Source organism: Abramis brama (assembly GCF_963993115.1).
Source record: "Abramis brama genome assembly, chromosome: 17".
In the NCBI taxonomy this organism is placed as follows: Eukaryota; Metazoa; Chordata; class Actinopteri; order Cypriniformes; family Leuciscidae; genus Abramis; species Abramis brama.
The window spans coordinates 7,275,180-7,297,035 of NC_139979.1; the positions used below are offsets into that span (position 1 = coordinate 7,275,180).

A 21,856-nucleotide genomic window follows, 5' to 3' on the forward strand; every position below is an offset into this window, starting at 1 on the left:
ATAAACAAGCTTAAGACGGGGTTTGGCCTGCGTCAGCCAATCAGAATCTTGAGCCTCGCGTCACTTATGGCGCGCCAAAAATGAGTCGGTACACCTTCCAAACAGTATTCCTACGCAAAATCGTATTACTTGCACAGATAAAACCCTCAAAGGTTTTGTCATCGAAAGGTCCAGCAATTTCTCTCCTATAATTTCTTCATATCCAGTTGAATAACACGTTATATTTGAAACAAGGGATTTGGTAGGGCGGTCATTCGCATAAACAGCCCTAGTTTCTGTCTCGCTAGCACATTCGTATTTGCGTTGTGTCATTCGACTGTAAGTGACGTTTGTGGCGCCAGAAATCAAGGAGGAGCGGACTAGTGCCTTTTCAAAACGATGTGTTCTAGTTCAAAGCATTCGGCGTATTAAAGTCTTGACAAACACAGCTTAAAGTGAGGTTGACAGTGAATGGTCTGGGGGTCTTTTAAGGCTCGTTAAAGATGGTGATGTTACGCAGTAACGGTGAAATGGACTCGAGCTCGGAGTTTCTGTCGCTGAACCCGCCTCAGAGAAAGTCCGCGCGGCTAAAAAAGGCCCATGATGACAGTTTAACGAGCGCAGAGGACAGTCCGGCCAATGTGAGTTAATAACTCTTCGTTACTAGTACAAATATGTCAGTAATTTGTTTGTTTACCTACAGTAAATCTCTTGCTCTATCAAAACAAAGTTGGCGCTTAAATTGAGCGCGAGACGCTTGAATGAACTGCATGAGCGCGCGACTTGTTCCAAAACAAAAACAGATGAGGTGATTATCAATGTTTACCTCAGAAATACACAGGTAATAATTTACATGGTGCAGGAGGATACATGTAAATGGGTAACGTTAGTTGACAAGTCAAAATCAGAATTCCGTTTTATTGGCCAATGAAGTTTTACCTCAATGAAAAATATCAATCCATAACTTAACGTGACACAGTGAACAATATATAAACTTTAATCACCTGTAAATCTTTAAGTTATATCTGTGGTGTGACACTTTTGACAATTACAAATGTATAATGTAATCATGATATATGAGCTCCTGTCAGTAACTTATATAGCTTTTAAAAATAGTTCTATATAGAGAACAGCATGTCATTCTACTGGACACTGCTATGATACATTGAATATATTTATTTTAGGGGTTTTTGTCTGTAAAGGAGGAAAACGGCATGAGGGGCAGAACTCAAAGAGGAAGACATGTAGTCACCTTTGCTGATATGAATGGACAAAACAGCAAATCTCCAAAATCCCCTCCAAAAGATGAGAAAAGTGTGAGGAATTTAAGGTGTGTGTGTGTCTGTGTGATGGTTTCATTTCTGATTCTCTAATTGTTTAATCAAAAAATCATCTTACATACTGAATGTACTTGGTACACAATTTGTTAACTTGTATATTGTTTTATTTATTCATTAATTCATAGGAAATCTCCAAGATTTCAGGCAGATGGGGAGCGATCGGCAGATGAGCACACAGGTGGGAACGTTAGAGTATTTGATAAACGTCAGACAGCAGTTCTGTTGGTTTGCTGCTTGCTAAATATGAATCCATTACTTTCTTTAGATGAGGTGGAATCAACTCCTACTTCTCGAAGCCTGCGTGCTCAAATTCAAAGGCGAGAAGAAGACAGTGCTGTGAGGCGTAGCTCAAGAATCACAAGATATAAGCTTGACACCAGGAACCAGTCGGTCCTCTATGACAGGCTCATCACAAAGTATGCACTTATATAGAAAACTCTTGTTATATTTCTGTTTATAAGGACAGTGACTCATTTAAATCACATTTTATGATTTTCCCATTTTGATGATCAGAAGTCTAACATGTGGTAGATTCACATAAACCAGTTTCACATTGGACCTTTATATTCAGACTCAGATGTGCAACTGGCTTTGTGTGTGGATATTTCTGTGGTTCTTGGTTCTCAGTGGCTGTTTTCGTCTGTTTTAGCACTGCAGAGGCTGTGCTTCAGAAGATGGATGACATGCAGAAGATGCGTCGGAGATTGAGGAGCAGAGACAGTGAGGAGGAGGTGCGTCATCATGATCTTCATCACTGACTCCTCCTGTACTTCTGTGATCTGCCAGGACTTAACTCACTGTTTTTGTGCTCCTTTTTAGAATTTGATAATTTACTCTGGAACAAAGAGGAAGAGGGTCACAAAACCTTCAGTCAGAGGACAGGAGGAGAGTTCAGACAACCAGGAGAATGGTGATGATTGTAGATCAGAATTCATTAATCCTGCTTTATTTATTGTCTCATCCTGAATTTGTGTTTACTGCACCTTTATCTAGCAGTTGTTTTGCGTCAATGGTGGATCTATAGCCCCACAACAAAAACATTTACGTTAGCTCCAAAATGTATTTGGACACTCATTACCATATTTAAAAAAAAAAAAAAAAAAGGATTGAAAGATAAGAAAAATGCTATACACAGGTTTATTAGGTTTCAAATTATAAAACAGAATGTGAAACAAAATGTGACTTCTGTGTACCGTTCCATCCCTAATACATATTAGGGGTGGAATGGTACACAGAAGTCACGGTTCGGTTCATACCTCGGTTCGGACATCACGATTCGCTACGAGTTCGGTACAATGGAGGGAAAAGCAAAACAAAAATGCAGAAGGCTTGTGCATGTCTCAGGCTGTACCACCAAAGGAAAATAAATTACTTAAGCCTTGTATTTTTTAAATAAGTTTTATTAATAAAGTAAAGGCATAGAACCAGTTTATTTGTAGTGCACTGACAATAGTTTTATATAATTAGTTGATTAAATAAATGAATAAAAAGACAAAAAGACCTTGAGATATGATTGGTAATTGTACCTGAATGAATTGAAAATTAATTTGCTACATTTCAGATTAATATATTTAATTAACAGTAACTTAAACACTTTGCAGTTTGAATGATGTCCTGTATAAACAAAATGACGGAGTATGTTTTTATGTTTCCACTGTTTGATCGCACCTGCGCCTCACACACACAAATATAAGTAAACACTTTGCGACATATATATATATATATATGAGACATGAATAAGTCTAATCACTGCCCTGTTTATTTGGCATGTGATAAAGGTACAAATGTTTGGTGTAATAATGGTAATAATTTACTGCATATGTACCACAAAATATTATTGGTTTTTGTTTAGCATGTTGCTTGGCCTGAACCTGTAATTATTTCCCAGAATACAGTGATCAAGAGGAGGATGGAGAGGGTGAGGAAGAGGAAGAAGAAGAAAATGATGAGGGAGATGATGACGAGGATGAAGATGAAGAAGAGAACGGAAAGCGCTATGAGTTCCGACAAAGGAAAGCTGTTGTGCGTTACCAGGCGCCTCTTAAAGGTTTGTGTGTAATAGTTCATTAAAGAGACCATGCACTGACTATACATATCAGATATACACATCCCTGATTTAAATTTGCTTAAATCTTTTTCTCTGCCTTTCATGCCTTTTAGTATTTTCCTTTTTACTATATTTTTTTTATTGCAGAGCCAAAAAAGCAGAGCATCTTTTTTAAACGTCACTCCACGCCAGTTAGACGAAGATATCAATTTAGTTCCTCAAGTCCCAGGGGCTTGTACAACAACAGGAGGAGCACCAGGTCAGTACTAGTCCTCAATTTCTCTTCAATTTCTTTTTCAACATTATCAGTTTGAGTCTTGGCTTGACAGGGTCTTGATTCGTATTTGAAAGTGCGCTATGTTTGACACCCTGTCTTAAAAAACGAGACACAGATGTGAGCAAGATGCTGAAGGAACAGCAAGCCACAGTGCAATTGCCAAAGACATTGTGTTAATAAAACAAGAAGACGGAACTCGCTTCATCAGCCAACATCCCATCTCAAGTATTCGAGTATTATGCTGCGTTCACACCAAACGCGAATATGCGTCTGGCGCGAGTGATTTCAATGTTAAGTCAATGGTAAGACGCGTTTACGCGCGTCTGGAGGTCTTGCGGCGCGAATGAGGCGTTTAGCGCGGCGCGGTAGACGCGAATTCGCCTCATTCGCGCGAACTAGACGTGAATTGAGCGTCTGGCGCGTTTCGCGCGTTAAGCGCGAATTGTGCTTTTTGTGCATCACGCGTTTGACGCGAATTCGCGTCTGCCGCCCGAGTTGAAAAATCTGAACTTCTGCGTCAATTCGCGCCGCGTTAACCAATCAGGAGCCTGCCTGCTTGCTGCTGTCACGTGGTGAACTGACAGTTTAATGTTATTTTATGTTTGGCCTCAATAAATTATTTTGTAATATGACTAAAATGCACAACAAAGCAAATCTTTCACATAAAAACTCGATTTCAATATGAGAGATAGCCTACTCATTTGTATTGAATGCTATTTATTCCATATCTATTCTAGATTAGCCTATATGAAACTTTATTAATCTAATGTAAAGACACCAAACACAATTAAGTGTATAAAAACTTTTCAAAAAAAATAACAGGACAGGTTTCACTTTTGGAGGATGCCTCCATTTATTATCAAAACAAAAATAAATGACAGATTAGGTGCGGGAGAGGGTGAACCTCGCGCCGGGCTTTACAGCGCAGGCTCGTCAGGCAGCGACCACTCGAGGCCGAGGCTTTATACGGCCTACGCTGTCCTCGTCAGCGTCCTCACCGTTAGGTCCACCAAACCTACCTCCTGGAGCAAATTGTGAAACTCCTGAAACCCTCTGGAGGTTTTGGTGGACCCGAGTACAGCAACGATGTCCCCTACGCAGCTGTTTCTGCTCTTCAGATCATATAAGAGCGGTGACTCTCTCGATTAATGCTATTGCTAATGCTCGATAAACATCTAAAAAAGATGGCCGCCAACAGCTTAGAAACTTTCGCCCCCTGACTTCGCCTTTGACGCGCGTAAATTTCGCTTCAAACTTTTGATTTTACCCGCGTCAATTTCACTCTTGACGCGCGAATGCACACAAAGTGGTCACGCGTATAACTAGACGCGGCAGGCGCGAATTTTGACGCAGATTCGCGTTTGGTGTGAACGCAGCATTAGAGTCTTATCAAAATGCACACCCCTTCTTTGCACTTTCCATGTTATAATTTCAGTCCCACTCATCTTTGTGTTTCTCGTGCTGTAGTTCAGGCAGGAGTGAGAGTGATGGGTAAGCCAAGCATTCATACAGCCTCACTAGATCTCCATGTGGAAAATTAAGGGGCTTTCAAAGTGAAGACAACAAATGCCACTTTACAATACGTCACACTAATATAATAATTACAAATCTGTTTTGTGCACATTAGTTTGTTTTGGAAAGAAGTGTTAGGGTATAAGAGGTGGTAGAGTATTTTATGAAAGTTTAGACTTTTCATTGATGTGAATGTTTTATGATAGTCTAAAAAACAATCTTTCTGTTCTTTTGTTTTCATCTTAGGAGAAGACATGCCATCCATAGTAGTGACTCCACATCATCATCATCATCATCATCTGATGAAGAGAAATTTGAGAGACGGAGAAGTAAGAGTCGTAGCAGGTCAATAAACAGGTAAAGAGCTCTGGCTGAAAGCTTTTATTTTAGAGGTGCTATGCTTAAGCAGGGTTTTTCCTGGGTCAAAAATGGTCTTCGGTGGCGGCCGACAGACACTGTCATCCTTTCTTTGCCCTCTTTAAAAAAAAAAGTGTGATTTTACCACTGGATTTCATAGCTTTGTAAGATAAAATCCTTCTTTGCTAGACCTGATAATTATTTTGGTATATAATCATTTCAAAATTAAAAAGTATAATAAAAAAGAAGCAGTAAAGTTTATTTCAACTAATAGTCTAGTTTTAGGCTATAATAGTTTAATAGTCAGCTAGCTAGCTAACAACAACATGCTTTGCACTTTGTTTCTGGTTTCACCTCACATCCGGAGCTCTCTCTCTGCTCGTTCTTTCAGTAACATGCGCCCTGTCACAAGCGCTGCAGTCATACATCACTCACCGATCAAATAAGGCTTTGGCGGGACAAAAACTCACTTTGGCGGCTGCCAAACAAATTCAATGCAGGAAAAACCCTGTCTTAAGACTTGGTTTAAAGTCTTGCATAGCAAACGTGACCAATCAAACAGCTCTGAAATACAACACCTGTTCTTGTGCACACAATAAAGAAGCTATATCTGTTGTTACTCTGTAATAGTTGTTTCTTAGATATTATTATTATTATTATTATCATTATCTAGATTTTGTAGTCTTTAAATATTTGAAAGCGATTATTAAACTAAACGTTTAATCACATTTTGCTTGTAGATGCCTCCCTATGAATTTACGGAAGGAGGATTTGTTGGGAATCCATAAGGACAGGATTAAAATTGGAGCAAGTCTTGCAGATGTTGACCCAATGCAAATTGATCAAACGGTATGTGCTTGCCGTTTTACTTGAACTACAAAAATTGTAAAGACCTTTATATGACTCTGGTTTCCATGTGCAGGTGCGCTTTGACAGCATTGGGGGTTTGGGCAAACACATCTCCGCATTGAAGGAGATGGTTGTGTTTCCTTTACTCTACCCTGAAGTCTTTGAGAAGTTCAAGATTCAGCCTCCAAGGTTTGAAAAGTGATATTGACAAATATTCACATTAAAATGCCTATTTGGATGACTAACCAACAGATTGCAAAAATGAGAGGTAATGCTGAATATTACCTTTGGCAGAACGCATGTTGAATTATTTTTCCAGAGGCTGTCTGTTCTACGGCCCTCCTGGCACAGGAAAGACTCTGGTTGCTCGAGCCCTGGCAAATGAGTGCAGTCAAGGCGAGAAGAAGGTGTCGTTCTTTATGAGGAAAGGGGCAGACTGCCTCAGCAAATGGGTGGGCGAGTCTGAGAGACAGCTCCGCCTCCTGTTTGACCAGGTTTCCCCACATTTCATTTAAAAAATGGTCATTCATTGATGCCTAATTTTGTCTCTGTGTGATTTAAAGGAACTTTGCCATTTATTTGCCAGGCATACCAGATGCGTCCATCAATTATTTTTTTTGATGAAATTGATGGCATCGCACCTGTTCGGTCAAGCCGGCAGGACCAGATACACAGGTGTGTTAGTCTGCGTTTCTGTGTGTGTGTGTATATATTTCTTGTTTAAAGGTGCTTTTTGCTATTCTTTTGTTAATGTTGAATCGTTTGTTTGTGTTGATTGTTGTCTAAACCTCCATGTTATGTTTCTAAAGCTCCATCGTGTCCACCCTGTTGGCTCTCATGGACGGGCTGGACAGCCGTGGTGAGGTGGTTGTTATTGGAGCCACTAACCGTCTGGACTCCATCGATCCTGCGCTCAGACGGCCTGGGCGATTCGACAGAGAGTTTCTCTTCAGCTTACCAGACAGAGAGGTGAGAGTTTGGATCTCTATTGTAGAATGACTTATTCAGTGTTTATTTTTGACTGCAGTGAGTGTTTTGTTTAGGGTAACCCACAAGACGTTGTTTCTTCTTTGTAGGCTCGCAAAGATATTTTAAAGATCCATACCAGGCAGTGGGACCCACAGCTGTCTGATGCGTTTCTTGAAGAGTTGGCTGACAAGTGTGTTGGTAAGAGCATCTCATGTTCTACTATGTTAAACGTCCTGATGAGCGCATCTCAAATAATAGCTTGCCTTTGTCTCAGCTTGCTCAGTGCTAAAACAGATGCTCGAGCTTTCCAACACCCCCAGGACCTGGGTATTGCTGTGTTTGGGTTTTGGGTAGCAATGTTATGTAACATTCTGCTGTTCTAGTACTCTCACTCTTTAGTACTTTAAATTCTGCCGTTTAGTGAGACCTCAGACTGTCTTGTCCTGTCTAAGTGGGCAGTGCTTTATTAGAATGAACTATACTTTCATCCTTGATTTTTATACCAGTAGTCAAAACTATGTCTCCCTGTGCTCCTAGGTTACTGTGGTGCAGACATCAAAGCCGTGTGTGCAGAATCAGCTCTGTGCGCCCTGCGCAGGTGCTACCCCCAAATCTATGCTTCCTCCCAGAAGCTTCTGCTGGATGTGGAGTCCATCAGCGTGAGTGGCCGAGACTTCCTCTCAGCCATGAGGAAGATCGTTCCGGCTTCACAGAGGGCAGTGGCATCTCCAGCTAAAGCACTCACCCCTGTTATTGAACCCCTGCTGAGCTCTGTCCTCAATAACGCCATGGAGATGCTGCAGAAACTCTTTCCTCATGTAGAGCAAGGCCTCAAGAAGAAAAGAGATGCTGGTAAGGATAGCTTGCTATTTTTATCTCCCTTCTACATAGCTATAAGAACACTTAAGTATTTGCAAAACACTGTAGAACTCAAACCATAAAACACATTATATCATGCCACATTTGCACGGGCAGACGCCACTCAACTTTTTTCTTTTCAGAAATTGTAAATGTAGTTTGTATTTTGAAATTCTTAATCATGCCATCAATGCAAGTAAATATTGTTTTAGGGGGTGTGTCTGACATCTTAGAGGATCTACTGCAGAGTGAAGATGAGGGGTCCTCCGTGTGCTCTAGTAATAAAGGCCAGAAGAATACTGGGCCTGCTCCATCTGCTCTTCATCTGAAAAGGTTAGAAATGCAGAAAACTGACTTTTCAAATGTTTCTTGTGCTTCCCCATATATAAAAAAATAAGCCTGATGTTTTATAGTAGTAAATAATTTCCTGATATCCAGTTTAAGGGATAAACATGAGTCAAATGAAGTACACAATTTCCCTTTTCTTGACTGAACTGTTTATATGTGGTATCATCCACTGTATACAGATAAAAGTTCTCAGGAAAGCCTTATGAAATAAAAGATATTGCCATAAAGTTTTGTGTAGTTACAGATTTGTTTAAAAACAGGATGCAACTTTTCTAAAAATGTTAGACATTTCTCTCTCTTTAAAAAAACCCACCAGATCCAGTTTATCCTCAACAACAGTTTTTTTAAACATGCCTATGCAGAATAACACATACATTGGGTAAAATAGTTACATTTTAATTAGATTATTATTCAAATAATAATAACTATTATTATTGTTGTCGTTGTGCCATCTTGGATTATTTCATTGTAATGCATTCTAGGATTTCCCTAAAAAAAGATAGTATCTTAGAAGGCGACTTTGTGTTGCTACTTAGTTTTTGGAAGACTCTTTATGTTAGGAGCATGCCTATGATGCCTTATTATGCTGTCTTGGGAGGTCACTCACTTAGTATTTTGAACAGAGCTGCAGACTCCAAAACATGTTCAGTAACTACGTTTTCACTAGTCATAGTATTCAGCCTATGGTATAATTTAAGTAATTTTGACCTGCTTTTATTTCTTTCATTACCTGTATTACAGGAATGCCCTGCAGCAGCCCACCTCATTCAGACCCAGACTGCTACTCTGTGGGACATCAGGTTCTGGTCAGACTTCACACTTGGCTCCTGCTATTCTTCACGCCCTGGAGAAGTTCACTGTTTACACACTCGATATTGCTGTGTTGTATGGGGTCAGTTCAGCCACCGCAGAGGAGGCTTGTGCCCAGGTGAACACACTGAATTTATACAAAAGCTCAAGATACACCCCGATGAATTTGTTTTATGAAATGACTATCGACCTGTATTATACATCAGGTTTTCTGTGAGGCGAGGAGAACCACTCCCAGTATTCTGTATATTCCACATATCCAGCGCTGGTGGGACACCGTGAGCTCCACTTTGAAGGCCACATTCATCAGTCTCCTGCAGGACATCCCTTCATTCTTCCCCTGCCTCCTTCTCGCCACATGCAGCTTTCCTCACCAAAAGCTCTATCCTGAGGTACCACATGAACTGTATAAACCAGTATTGGGGCTTGTTTGGCCTAAAGACTGAATGAAATATTTTATCTTCTGTAATGTTACTGTATGACAGTTTTTTGTTTTTGTTGTTTACCTGTTTAAAGGTGCAGGACCTTTTCCATGTTGAGTATGGTGAGGTGTTCAATGTTCCACTTCCTTCTCGGGAGGAGAGGCTCAGATTTTTTGAGGATCTTATTTTAAATCAAGCTGCTAAAGCCCCAGCATCTAAGAGAAAAGCAGGTGAGTTTTTTGTGGTGTTTTTCACATTCTTAGTGGAGTGTTTTCATGCACACCTGTGATAACTCACCTTCTCCTTCTCAGTCCTCCAGGCACTAGAGGTGTTACCGGTGGCCCCTCCGCCGCCTCCCCGCCAGCTGTCTGAGCAGGAGATGCAGAAGCTAGAAGAGCAGGAAGAGAACACGCTCAGGGAACTCCGCCTCTTCCTGCGAGATGTCACCAACCGACTGGCTCAGGACAAACGCTTCAAGGCTTTTACAAAGCCTGTGGACATCGAGGAGGTAAGATAGTTTTCAGTCCCACAGTTCTTCTGAATCAACTCTCTCTAGCTGTTTATATATTGCTGAACCAGTACTGTCCTCACTGAAGTCATGTGGTTTTCATTGGGAAAGGTTCCTGATTACACTACAGTCATCAAACAGCCCATGGACTTGTCCACAGTTCTCTCCCAAATTGATCTGCACAAGTATGAAACCGTGGCGGCTTACCTGCATGATGTGGATCTGATTTGGCAGAACGCCCTTGAGTACAATCCAGACAGAGACCCCTCAGGTAGGCTGGGAATTGTAATGGTAATATATTTTGTATGTATGTATATATCAAATCAAATCAAATCAAGTATATTTGTATAGCGCTTTTCACAATACAGATTGTATCAAAGCAGCTTCACAGTATTAAATTAAAATAAAATAATACAACAAGGTTTGTTTCTAGTGGAATTTATTGATTGATAGAATAAAATTAAATATCCCCAAAATATCCCCAACTGAGCAAGCCAAAGGCAACAGTGGCAAGGAACCATATATGTGTGTGGTTTATCTACTGAACATTGGTGACAACCACTGAATAGTATGTGGGTTGAACACAGTTTCTATTCAGCTTGGCTCAATAAATGTGTGGTCAAAGGATTGTCAGCTTTGGCTTTTATTTCAAAGCATATCTATTTAAATTTCAGAGTTGGAACTATCCGTTATGATTCTCCAAGTGTGTTTTGCATGCCATTTGTGTGATTTCTGTAGTGTACTATGCAATTTCTATGATGTTTGTGTTTGTAATAGATCGGCTCATCAGACACCGTGCCTGTGCTCTCAAGGACACTGTACATGCCATAATCAGAGATGAATTAGATGAGGACTTTGAGAAGACCTGTCTTGAGATCAGGGAGTCTCGCATCAAACGAGGTTTCAGTGATGCTGCATTGATTTTTAGTGTGGGATCATATTTGGATTGGAGTGATCATATTTGAATATGATCATATTTGTGAATGCATCACTTACATTTTATAATATTTTATTTTTAGGCTCCACCTCATCACGGTTCACTCCTGCCTACTACCACGTGCTGCCAAAGATGTCCGCTACAGTCGAGCAGAAGATGAGTGATCCAGCACCCAGTAAAGATGCTACACCTGTGCCAGCAGCACCAGCAGTGATTGCATCACGTCAAACAGGAATTAATACAGGTGACTGCCAGTGCTTTAATTCCAGACATCAGTGCTGGAGAGTCTTTTATTACTCTCATCTGGAGCTGCACAATTGATCTGGTTAAATAAAAAATAAAAAAAAATCTTTTTTTTTTAATAGAGATCACTATTCTCCCACGATTCTGAATGAAAGCAGGCGTCTATCAGCAGATCCCTAATATATCCACTGATAGCTGCCTGCTTTCAAATGCTCCCGTGTGTATCTGTGTAAGCGCTCTGTGAATCAGTTGTTTAAGAATCCGTTCAACACGCTCAAAATGCTTGGGGGAAATGCTGGTATCGTCACATTTTTAAAATGTCACTTTTGACAACACTAACCACGATAGAGACAATAGTCCAAAATCTCTACCGACAAATACTGACAAATTTCTACCGGTTAATCGTGTCTACCAGTATATAGCCCACCCCATATGACAACTGCTCTCTCTGGGTCAGCGGCAGCACCAACACAGATTCAAATGTTCACTGTGAATGTACTTGTTAAAAGCTGATAATATACTTGTTAAAATGCTTGAATGCTACATGCCTTATTGTAATACATTTTAAAGTGAAATATTAACATTAAAATAATGACATGCAGCCTTCTAGTATGTTTCAAATAAATTATAAAAATATTGCCTAGTAATTCATTTAAAGAGCCCGTAATAAAGACCAAGAAAGTGGTTTTGTCTTTCTTGTCAATATTGTTTGATTTATTATTAACATTTTTAGCAGTGGCTTATGCTTAACTTATCTTAACGGTACTTTTGACATCAAGTTAGATTGGTAGGCTTTCTTCTATGCAGGCTACAGGTGAAATATTTTGTGCATCCACAGCTTCACAGATGAAAAAGAAGAGGAAAAGCCGATGGAAAAACGGCTTCATCCGCAGAAAGAAGTCTTGCTCACATTTGAACTCTAAAGACAACCCTAACACAGCAGAATCAGGGGATGGAGAGGAGGATGAAGAAGAGTATGATGTAAAACTGGCTGAGAGTGAAGATCCAGAGAAGATGAAAGATGTTGAATGTGAGTCAATGGAGGCTGATGAGTGTGCTCGTGCAGAAGGGCCCACAGAATCCACGGAGGTAGTGCAGAATAACATCTCCGAGAGATGGGACATTGACAATACAACCTCTAGAGTGGATGAGGTTGTGAGTGTTGAGACGGTCCAGAATAATGTCACAGATGTGCAAAATGATGTCCAAGCATCAGAGAACACTGAACCTAAGAGGACAGAGCCAATTGCAGAGGACAGCAGTGGAATGGGTCAGTAAATCACAAAACCATTTAGCATATTCTAACAGTTGTGTTTGTATGAACATTAGGGTGTAACTGTTCACAAAATTCACGGTTTGGTTCAGTACGATACACTTGTCACGTTTCGGTACGTTTTCTTTTTTTTTTCAGCAAAAAAAAAAAAAATGCCAGAGAATTTTTTTTTTTTTTTACAAAATGTAATTAAAACTAACATAATAAAGTATGATTTTTTTTTTTTTTTTACTTTGAGCAATGATGGAGCTATACTAGACTCTTCTTAGGAGCATATAAAACAAAACAGCTCCTTGGAAAAAATGAAATGTAACCTAATATTGTAGTAAACAAAGGTCTATTTTAGTTCAGATTAACATTTGAGGGCAGCAATTTTATTCATAATGTCAAAATAAAACCGACGTATAATGTTACTATAGCCTACTATTCCTGCCAAACTTCCATGGTTGCAGTTAGTGTTACTACAGTAAATCCATGGTAAATGTTACAGATCTGTGGACACTGGATAGTTCATTCATGGCACAGTGTTTCTTCCAGGCTTCCACGCACTGTTTGATCTGTTAATAACGGAGAAATGTGAATGTTTCTCACTAGATCTCGCAGCAATGTTATTACTTAAGTGGCGAATTCAAATGATTTCTTTACTGGATCTCTTAGCGCTGTGTAGTAACAGTGTCGCTTGATCAAGATCGGCTCGCGCTGCACTGGTCCAAACTGATAAACGGTCCGTCAACCACACAATAACGAGTAGCTCAGTTTCGTTCCGCTTACCTTACGTTTGCCATTTGATGTTGGACAATGTTGTGGTCGTGCCAGCGTCTCAGAGCGCGCTTGCCACGCGTGACCCGCCTACATTTGAAATAACGAAATTTTGGTCGGCAGGAAAAATGGTCCAACGAACCGTTTGGTTTGAAAATGCGTACCGAACACCGAACCGAAAGCCTCGTACCGAACGGTTCAATACGAATGCGTGTATTGTTACACCCCTAATGAACATGAAGCAATAATTGAGTTTGCATGGGTTTTTCAGAGTTCAGACTGAGGCGGATGACAAGAGGCTTTAAGAACCAGGCTGAACAGCAGAGTCTCATCAGTGTGGATGCTGCCATGAAGATACTGGAGCAGAAGACCCTGCCTCTTATCGTGGACCACAACAAACTGAAAGTACGCCACATATCTTTATCTAACTGCAGAAACAATTACAATAAGTAATCGATGACCTTGTAGTGTGCATGTTGACTCGACTCTTAGACTGGGAAGGGTGTTTTTAGACTCTGTTTGGTTTTCGTTCCCGATTCAGGAACTTTTACAGAGAGTTGTGGACATGACAGAGGGATATGAGGTCAATCAACTGGAGAAACTGTATGCTCTGTTGTGCCAGAGCATTTATAGACACAGGAAAGATTACGACAAAACTGCACTTATACAGGTATGTTTTGATAATGCAGAAACACGTCCTCCAGTCTTACTAATTTACTCTTCTGTTGATTGAGTAGTAGATTAAAACTATCTAGTTGAGTCATAAAATTTTTCACATTTAAAAGGCTTATTACTTTATATGCCTACTTAATGTGTATTTTCTTTTCTTTTCCAGGAGATGTCAAAAGAAGTTGAGGAGTTTTTCTAGTTTTCTTAATAAACAAACTACAATATATTTCTTACAAGAAGTTACTGGTCTATAAAGTATATTTTGCTAATTCTTTTAGTCCTGACTTTGTGTTGTGCATTTTGAGTGCATATTAAAGCTTTTATCACAAGTCTCATTGTCTCGCTTTGGTTGTCATTCCAAACATGACTTTATAATGGTACAATATATACTATTGTCCTAAAGTACTGCAAGTAGTTGGGTGTTGTAATCACTTGTGGTTTCTGCTCTTCTGGGTCTGATGAAATCTAAATAGTGCTGATAGGAAACATGGGGAAAATTCCATTTGAATCTGCGAAGAGATGTATGAGGGTCACGTGACCGCACGTTTACTCTGATTGGACGGTTTGGAGTTTGTACGTTTCTATAGTCAGTACTCGGGTTTCTTAGTTTATAGAGAGGTTTAAAGTCTACAAGTATGTGCAATTGGATCCTATTAAGTCCTCTGTGAGTGTCTTGACTCAATTAACGTGCAAACGTGTTGTTTTATCGCCGATTTTACGTGACGGCGAGGAGTCGCCTGGCGATGATGTCACGACGTATAACACTGACAGCGGTGACGCCTGATGATCATTAAAAACTGCCATTAAAATGAGCGCAGATGATTATTGTGTTTACTGAGAGAGCAATAAAACACCCGCGCGGCGTGCCCGGCAAAATAATAGAGGAGCTGAGTCATCAGAGAGAGAAGCATCCGATCAGCGTGGCATCTGTCCTGTCCATCCAGGGTTTTCCCCCTCTACCCGCGGCGGTTCTCGGTCCGCCTCGCCTCCGCTCTTCCTGCAGCCGAGCCGAAGGATACTCGCACCCAGAGCCGCGATCTCACACTAAACCCCGCGGCCGGTGAGTTCCAGTACATCCCTGAAGCTCCCTCACTAACAAAGTAGCATGGTATTATCTTGTTTTTATACTTTGTAACATGGTAATACCATAGTAATTTTAATAACCTTGGGGTACCAGACATGTACAATGAATCATGGTACAGTTCTGATATTTGGGGACACCATAGTACTTTGATATATACTATGGTGCTGATATTGATGTAACATTGTACATAAAGGCAATTTGGTAAACATGCTTCCATGGAAATTTGGGCTTGTATATTGATATGGTACTGCCCCAGTGTTTGCAAGGGAACACTCTAAACACACAATTTTGTCATGCTCAGTGATGATGCCTATCATACTGGTGAGTGGTGACTTTAGATTTTAACAATGGTTATTCAACTTTGGTAATTTTTTTGAATACTGTACTGTTAATTTTTAGTTAATGTTAGTTATTAATACATTAACTAATGTTAATATATATAACTTTTAATGTTAATAATGTATTGTAATATGAATTAACCAAAATAACTGTCATAATCTAAGCCCTGTCTGTGAAACCAGGCCTTAATGTAAGCTACATATTATTTAGCAAAAAAAGAAAGATATCAGACAGCTGTAGGTCTGCAGTGGCACTAAATCTATAGGGCTATAGATAAATAATATATCAAATGTTAGATAACAGATAAAACGGTTCACAACTTCACATTTACAGATGTTTTATCTAGTGTTAACATACTTACTGTAAAGTGCTCCCTAGATTCTGCAGTGTTTGTTTAGCATTTAATCTAAAAGAATTGTTTATTTTATCTTATCTACATTTTTGACAGTAATTTGATCTAGTGGGTAACTGTCAACTGTCCTGTGTTATAACCAGTGTCTTGTGTATGTTTTTGTTTCTCTGTATCTTTCAGGATGCTGAGCTCAAATCTTGGAATGGGACTAACATTTAGCATATAAATTCAACCTCCTGGAGGTTCTGGCTAGCTTATATTTTTCACACTCACAAGCACAATGTCGAGCAGAAGGAAGTCCACGACCCCCTGCATGGTGCTTCCGTCAGATGTTGTAGAGCAAGATCCAGATATGGAGGCCCTGGAAGGGAATGAAGGAGCCGAGAGTATGGCAGACGGTCCTACTGAGGGAGCAGTGGTTCCCATGGAAACAGAGACAGGTGAAGTTCACTTCTAAAGGCAGTTTTTTTATGTCCTTTCAGAAAAGCACTCTGTCCATACCAAGTGCAAGTCATTTTTCTTTTCATATTGAAAGCACAAATGCTGCAAAATCAAAACCTTATTGATGGTTAATATACAACTATGTTGAGTGTGATTTTGGACCAGTGAGATTTACACTGTGGGCACTGGAAAGGGCTACCTATCACATTGCAACAAAAAATATAAAGCAACCTCTTGTCGCACATCGCTGTTGACAGTCACTGCTGGTTAGGACAAAAAAAACTTACTTTAACAAGTCAGAAGTGCTGTTCTACTTATCTGCTAAGCATCTGTTCCTGTCATGTACTTATACTGACTCTAATCAAAATGATCCTTTCACTGTGCTTACAGAATATGAGGGGAGTCATTTCTCGAGCGAGGACTGTCGTTCTTTAGGAAAACGCTCAGGTCAAACATCACTAGAGCAGCCCATTTCTGATCTGACCACTGAAGGTGGTTTTGTGCAGACAGAGATGGAGGATAGTGATGACCCCTCAGTTACTGGAATCCCTATCAGCAAGACTCCCATAATGAAAATGAAAAGCAAGTCTGAACCCAAGAGAATAGCTATGTCTCTAAAAGGCACAAGTGAAAGCGAGACAATGGCTGAAAGTGAGATGGAACTGGAGCCATTGGAAGCATCAGTGATGGGCTCTTCCATGGCAGCAGAACACATGAGCCCATTGCTCACGGAGTCCATAAAGCCCAGCGTTCTCGTCAATATTTCAAACCCTACGGTAGCAGATCAGAAGAAGCTGGTTATGAACTCTGCGACGGTTCTTCCGGCCGGCTTGGCCCAGGTGCTTTCTGCCTTGCAGGCCCAGCAGAACGCTCAAGCTCAACTTCTAATTCCAGTAAGCAGCATTCCCACATATAATGCTGCAATGGACTCAAATGCAGTCCTGATCAACATTTACAAGAAGTTCCCCTACCCGTCGGTGTCTGAGATCATGGGACTTGCAGCCCAGACCAAGTTCAGCGAGGAGCAGATAAAGATCTGGTTTTCAGCTCAGCGTTTGAAGCATGGTGTTAGCTGGACCCCAGAAGAGGTTGAGGAAGCCAGGAGGAAGCAATTTAATGGCACAGTCCACACAGTTCCCCAGACCATCACAGTCATCCCAGCCCATCATCTTTCTGCCACTAATGGCCTGCAATCTATTCTTCAAACCTGCCAGATTGTGGGGCAACCAGGTCTGGTTCTGACACAGGTTGGAACAGCCAACAACCTCCCAGTGTCCACCCCGATAACGCTGACAGTAGCCGGAATGCCCAATCAAAGTCAGACTCCCAAGATCGCAACCAATCAAATAAGCCCAGGTCTCAGTGAAACTAAGAGAGCTACTACGGTTCAGCCCCCATCACTGACCCCTCAGGAGAACTCTGCACTCAGTGCCGATCACTTTGGCATGCGCCCGAAGAAATCCAAGGAGCAGCTGGCTGAATTGAAAGCAAGCTATCTGAAGAATCAGTTTGCTACTGATGCTGAGATAGCTAGGCTAATGAAGTTGACCAACCTCACTAAAGGTGAGATTAAAAAGTGGTTCAGTGACACCCGATACAACCAGCGCAATTCTAAAAACAGCCACACCATCCTCCCGAACGACAATCCCAGGGGTAGTAGTAGTGCCACCATTGTTATCGACTCCAGTGACGAAACGCCACAGTCTCCAACACCATCACCTGTCAAAGAGAAGGAGACGCGCGCCAAGACCTGGAACCCCTTCCCAGACTTTACCCTGCAGAAGTTTAAGGAAAAGACACCGGAGCAGTTAGTGGTTCTAGAGGAAAGCTTTCAGAAATGTGACACACCAACTGATGAAGAGCTCAGCCGGCTAAGGGCCGAGACAAAGCTTACCAGACGAGAGATTGACGCCTGGTTCACAGAAAAGAGAAAAGCCCCTGTGCCCGATTCCTCAGAGTCAAAAGCAGATGGTGAATCTTCCCAGAAGAAGGGGAGCCAAACTCCACCTGGTGGGAAGAGGGTAAGCAAAGAGAAGGTTACTAAAAAAACTCCAGAGCAGCTTCATGTTCTAAAAACTGCGTTCGTTCGGACCCAGTGGCCCTCGGCAGAAGAATACGACCAGCTGGCTGAGGAGAGTAGACTGCCTCGCTCCTACATCGTCAACTGGTTTGGCGATACACGCTACGCCTGGAAGAACGGCAACTTGAAGTGGTATTTTTACTATCAAAGTGGAAATGTGGGAGGAACAAATGGCAACAAAAACAGAAAACGGAGGATTCGGAATCGCGGTTGGGGGAGAACCCGTAATAGAAAAGCGAAGAAGCCCACAGAATCGGAGAAGAATTTACCTATCAGGTTTAAGTCTGCACGAGATATTTTGAAGGAATATTATTTGAAGCACAAGTTTCTGAACGAACAGGACTTGGATGAGCTCGTCGCCAAGTCTAACATGAGCTACGAGCAGGTGAGAGAGTGGTTTGCTGAGATTCGTCGGAAGGAGGAAATGGGTACCAACCCATTTGAAGATAAAACGGGAAATGAGGAACAAGATGAGGAAGAGGACGAGTCACTGGGTGAAAATGAGACGGCAATTGAAGAGCAAGGACCTTCTGCCTTGGGAGATGAAGAAGGTGACGATGATGACGACACTGATGACAGCGATTCCTGGGAGCCTCCACAGAGCGTTCGAAAAACTTTATCAATGTCCGAGGGTCAGTGATCTGTCTGAATTGGCTTTATTCTGAGCAATGGCCCTTAGTGTAAAACCATGACTGTGTTGGGTCTCGACTACATGCCCTCTACCACTGCACCAATTCTGCTTATATTGTACATAGTTTTAATTAAGGTTTGACAAGTTCTTTCTAGCATAAACATTGAGGAGAATAATGTTGTTGTTTTTTTTGGTCAGAATGTTTGGTTTCACTAAAAACTTGAGAAATCATGCACATGAACAGGGTTTTTTCTCTGTGGTTCTGAAATGCAGCGATAACTCAAGAGCCCTTGAATAATCTTGACCATGTCATGCATACAATCTGAACTTATGCCTACCAGAATTGGTTATGCACCTTATCCCTTGTACATGCAAAGACATCCTAGGCCTCTCTGTAGGGGCTTTTAATGGGGCTTTTCTCGCTTGCAGTTATTTGGAGAATTCTTAGTGCCAAAGGTATAGTATTGAATGTTATGGTTCCCTTTACAATGAACACAATAGCTTATTGAGGGAATATGCATGAATACTTTGTATCAGATGGACACGAGGCACTTTGTCAACCACCGTGATGTACGGTGTTTAAAACGCAACCAGCCACCTTTTTTATGTTGGGCAAGACCAAACATTTCAAATCGAATTTCAAAATTCAGTGACACATAAGTGTTTTATGTCTCATTCCCAGTGTTTTATCATCCATATACTGGCAGTGTATATCTGACATACAGCACACTACATCCCAACAGGACGTTGTAGATGTTCCTGTAGTCCATCTGACTTGAAAATATAACAGCTAATATTTTAAAAATATTTCATGAAAATGTCAGTGGTTGTAATAAACAGGAGATGTGACTGTTTTGCAGCTTTTCAACTGGACAGTTTTAAAGTGTTTTCTTAAATTCAATGGGAACATGGGGAATTCTTGTTTTTGGCTGTCATTTGCTGTTTATTAATTTTAAAGTGAAACCTCCCTCAGCTTTCTCCTCTGTTGGGCTGTCAGAGATGTTCATAAGCCTGCAGGCAAAGGGGACTTTCATTTGCTTGACAAATTTCAAATGATCATGTTAAGAACTTAATGTGTATTTGCCCTAATCATGAAGTGTTATGTTTTCCATTTCTATGACTTTGCAGAATTTCTTGCTTTTTTGAGGAAAATGTGTTTTTGTTTTCTATTAATATCTTGCTTTTATAGGACTAAACATGAACTGTTAATGAATAATTACCATGTGGGTGTAATTTGAGTTTGCTTTTTTAATATTTCTGCATGAAAGCAACACTATTACTGGTACTTTTAAAATCGCACCCCCACGTAAGACATTCACCATCTCCATTATATCTGCATGTATCCGACATTTAGGATGGGGGAAAAAAGTGTTCAGTTTGTACATATACCTTTATGCTCAACTAGTAGTTTTAAAGCCTTTTTATAAGTTTGTATTTATAGTGATAAATTTCACCTCTACACGAGTGGGTTGCTTGTATGGTGATCATTCAAATAATTCTTTTGTGATTTGAGATATTTCTCAGATTTTAAGAGTTCTATGTTTTATTTTTGGTTTTACGTCCTGGATTTCTTTCTTTTTCTGGTGAACATTTAATTGACTTGCTTGCAACCTTCATTTTCCTGTGAATACTGTAGTGTATTATAGACAAGAGGTCAAATGTGCCTCTGTGAACATGGTAAGTACTGTTTGAACAAAATAGCACATTTAAACTTAGGAAAATGTGTCCTCTCCACTGTTAACAACTGATCCTTTCATGTTTTTTAGAGTTTGAGAAGCTTACTGGGATCTTGCTTTGAATGCGTATTAGTGCAGAATCAAACCACAGTTGTATGTTTTGCTTCCTTTCAGCAGTCACTAATAATACGTTTAATAACGACAGTGTTTCTTAAATGGTTATCAGATTAGTCTGTTTCTAGGCTCTGTAAAACACAGATTTTTACACACATAATAATAATAATACAGATCTGGAACCATCATGGATTGTGATTTGAGCCTTAAAATCTGTAGATGCCGCTGTGGTGGCAAAAAGCTTTATTTCCAAGAGCCATAGGCCTTGTGCAATGCTTTTAATTTAATTGAACTGTTTTAATAGGCTTTTGCTTGATTTAGACTAAATATATATTTTCTACTTGTTTGAGGACAACACAATAAATTTGGATGAAAAAATGCTCTCTGCTTTTCATTTTCTCCTCAAAGTTGATCTTTTCCATAAGTCGCTCTAATGGCATCACTTTCTGGGAGAACAACATGGAACATATTTTAGCCTAATTGTTGTATATAGTAAGCAATTACACTGCAGCAAGAGGATAATGTGTTATTTTATGTATTTATAGTATGGGAATGACATTTTTGGACTTGTTAAAACAAGTTAGCATTCGATTTGAATTTCTATATAAAAAGCAAAATTATTAGTATTTTCTTTATTAAAATAAATCTGGTAATGGCACTTAATACTAATACTCTTAGAATACTCTAAATATCTGAATATTTAGGTTTTCTTTCACCCACTCAAACCAAAACCTTTTTCTTGAAAAGAAAATCAGTAAAATGCTTTGATTGATATAATGACAGCAGTAAATGGGGAGTGATTCTTTAAAATTTCAATGAAATTACAGATAAATACCAAATTAATTGAAATGATTATTGCGTAAGGACAATGAAATGTACAATTATTCTAATTTTAATTATAAATGCATAAAGTGCCCTACTCTTAGGGCACACAAATGTTTACCTATTTGAAGAATCACTCAAATAAACATGTTTAAACGTC

The 21,856-nt window shown here is 40.1% G+C and overlaps 2 protein-coding genes across 3 annotated transcripts; both read left to right on the top strand.

The window, feature by feature from the left end:
• The first annotated feature begins 288 nt into the window (after positions 1 to 288).
• Positions 289 to 14,489, top strand: atad2 (ATPase family AAA domain containing 2). Of its 2 annotated transcripts, none has more exons than XM_084089655.1 (28): positions 289 to 620; positions 1,164 to 1,309; positions 1,445 to 1,497; positions 1,585 to 1,735; positions 1,969 to 2,050; positions 2,139 to 2,229; positions 3,208 to 3,366; positions 3,514 to 3,625; positions 5,402 to 5,512; positions 6,253 to 6,361; positions 6,435 to 6,550; positions 6,681 to 6,855; positions 6,948 to 7,036; positions 7,171 to 7,330; positions 7,438 to 7,528; positions 7,868 to 8,182; positions 8,401 to 8,521; positions 9,278 to 9,464; positions 9,553 to 9,738; positions 9,863 to 9,998; positions 10,080 to 10,276; positions 10,388 to 10,547; positions 11,054 to 11,176; positions 11,296 to 11,457; positions 12,295 to 12,726; positions 13,760 to 13,893; positions 14,030 to 14,158; positions 14,324 to 14,489. In XM_084089655.1, the coding sequence occupies exons 1-28, from the start codon at positions 483 to 485 to the stop codon at positions 14,354 to 14,356; spliced, it is 4,098 nt and encodes a 1,365-aa protein (XP_083945781.1). In that variant the 5' UTR covers positions 289 to 482; the 3' UTR covers positions 14,357 to 14,489. The 2 variants fall into 2 exon arrangements, with proteins under 2 accessions (XP_083945781.1, XP_083945782.1); XM_084089656.1 differs by having other exon boundaries at positions 321 to 620; positions 1,182 to 1,309.
• A 216-nt stretch (positions 14,490 to 14,705) lies between these two features.
• On the top strand, positions 14,706 to 21,254 carry zhx1 (zinc fingers and homeoboxes 1). The gene is made up of 3 exons (XM_084088856.1): positions 14,706 to 15,217; positions 16,113 to 16,372; positions 16,764 to 21,254. Exons 2-3 carry the CDS (start codon positions 16,213 to 16,215, stop codon positions 19,091 to 19,093), a joined length of 2,490 nt encoding a protein of 829 aa, XP_083944982.1. The 5' UTR covers positions 14,706 to 15,217; positions 16,113 to 16,212; the 3' UTR covers positions 19,094 to 21,254.
• Positions 21,255 to 21,856: the final 602 nt, after the last annotated feature.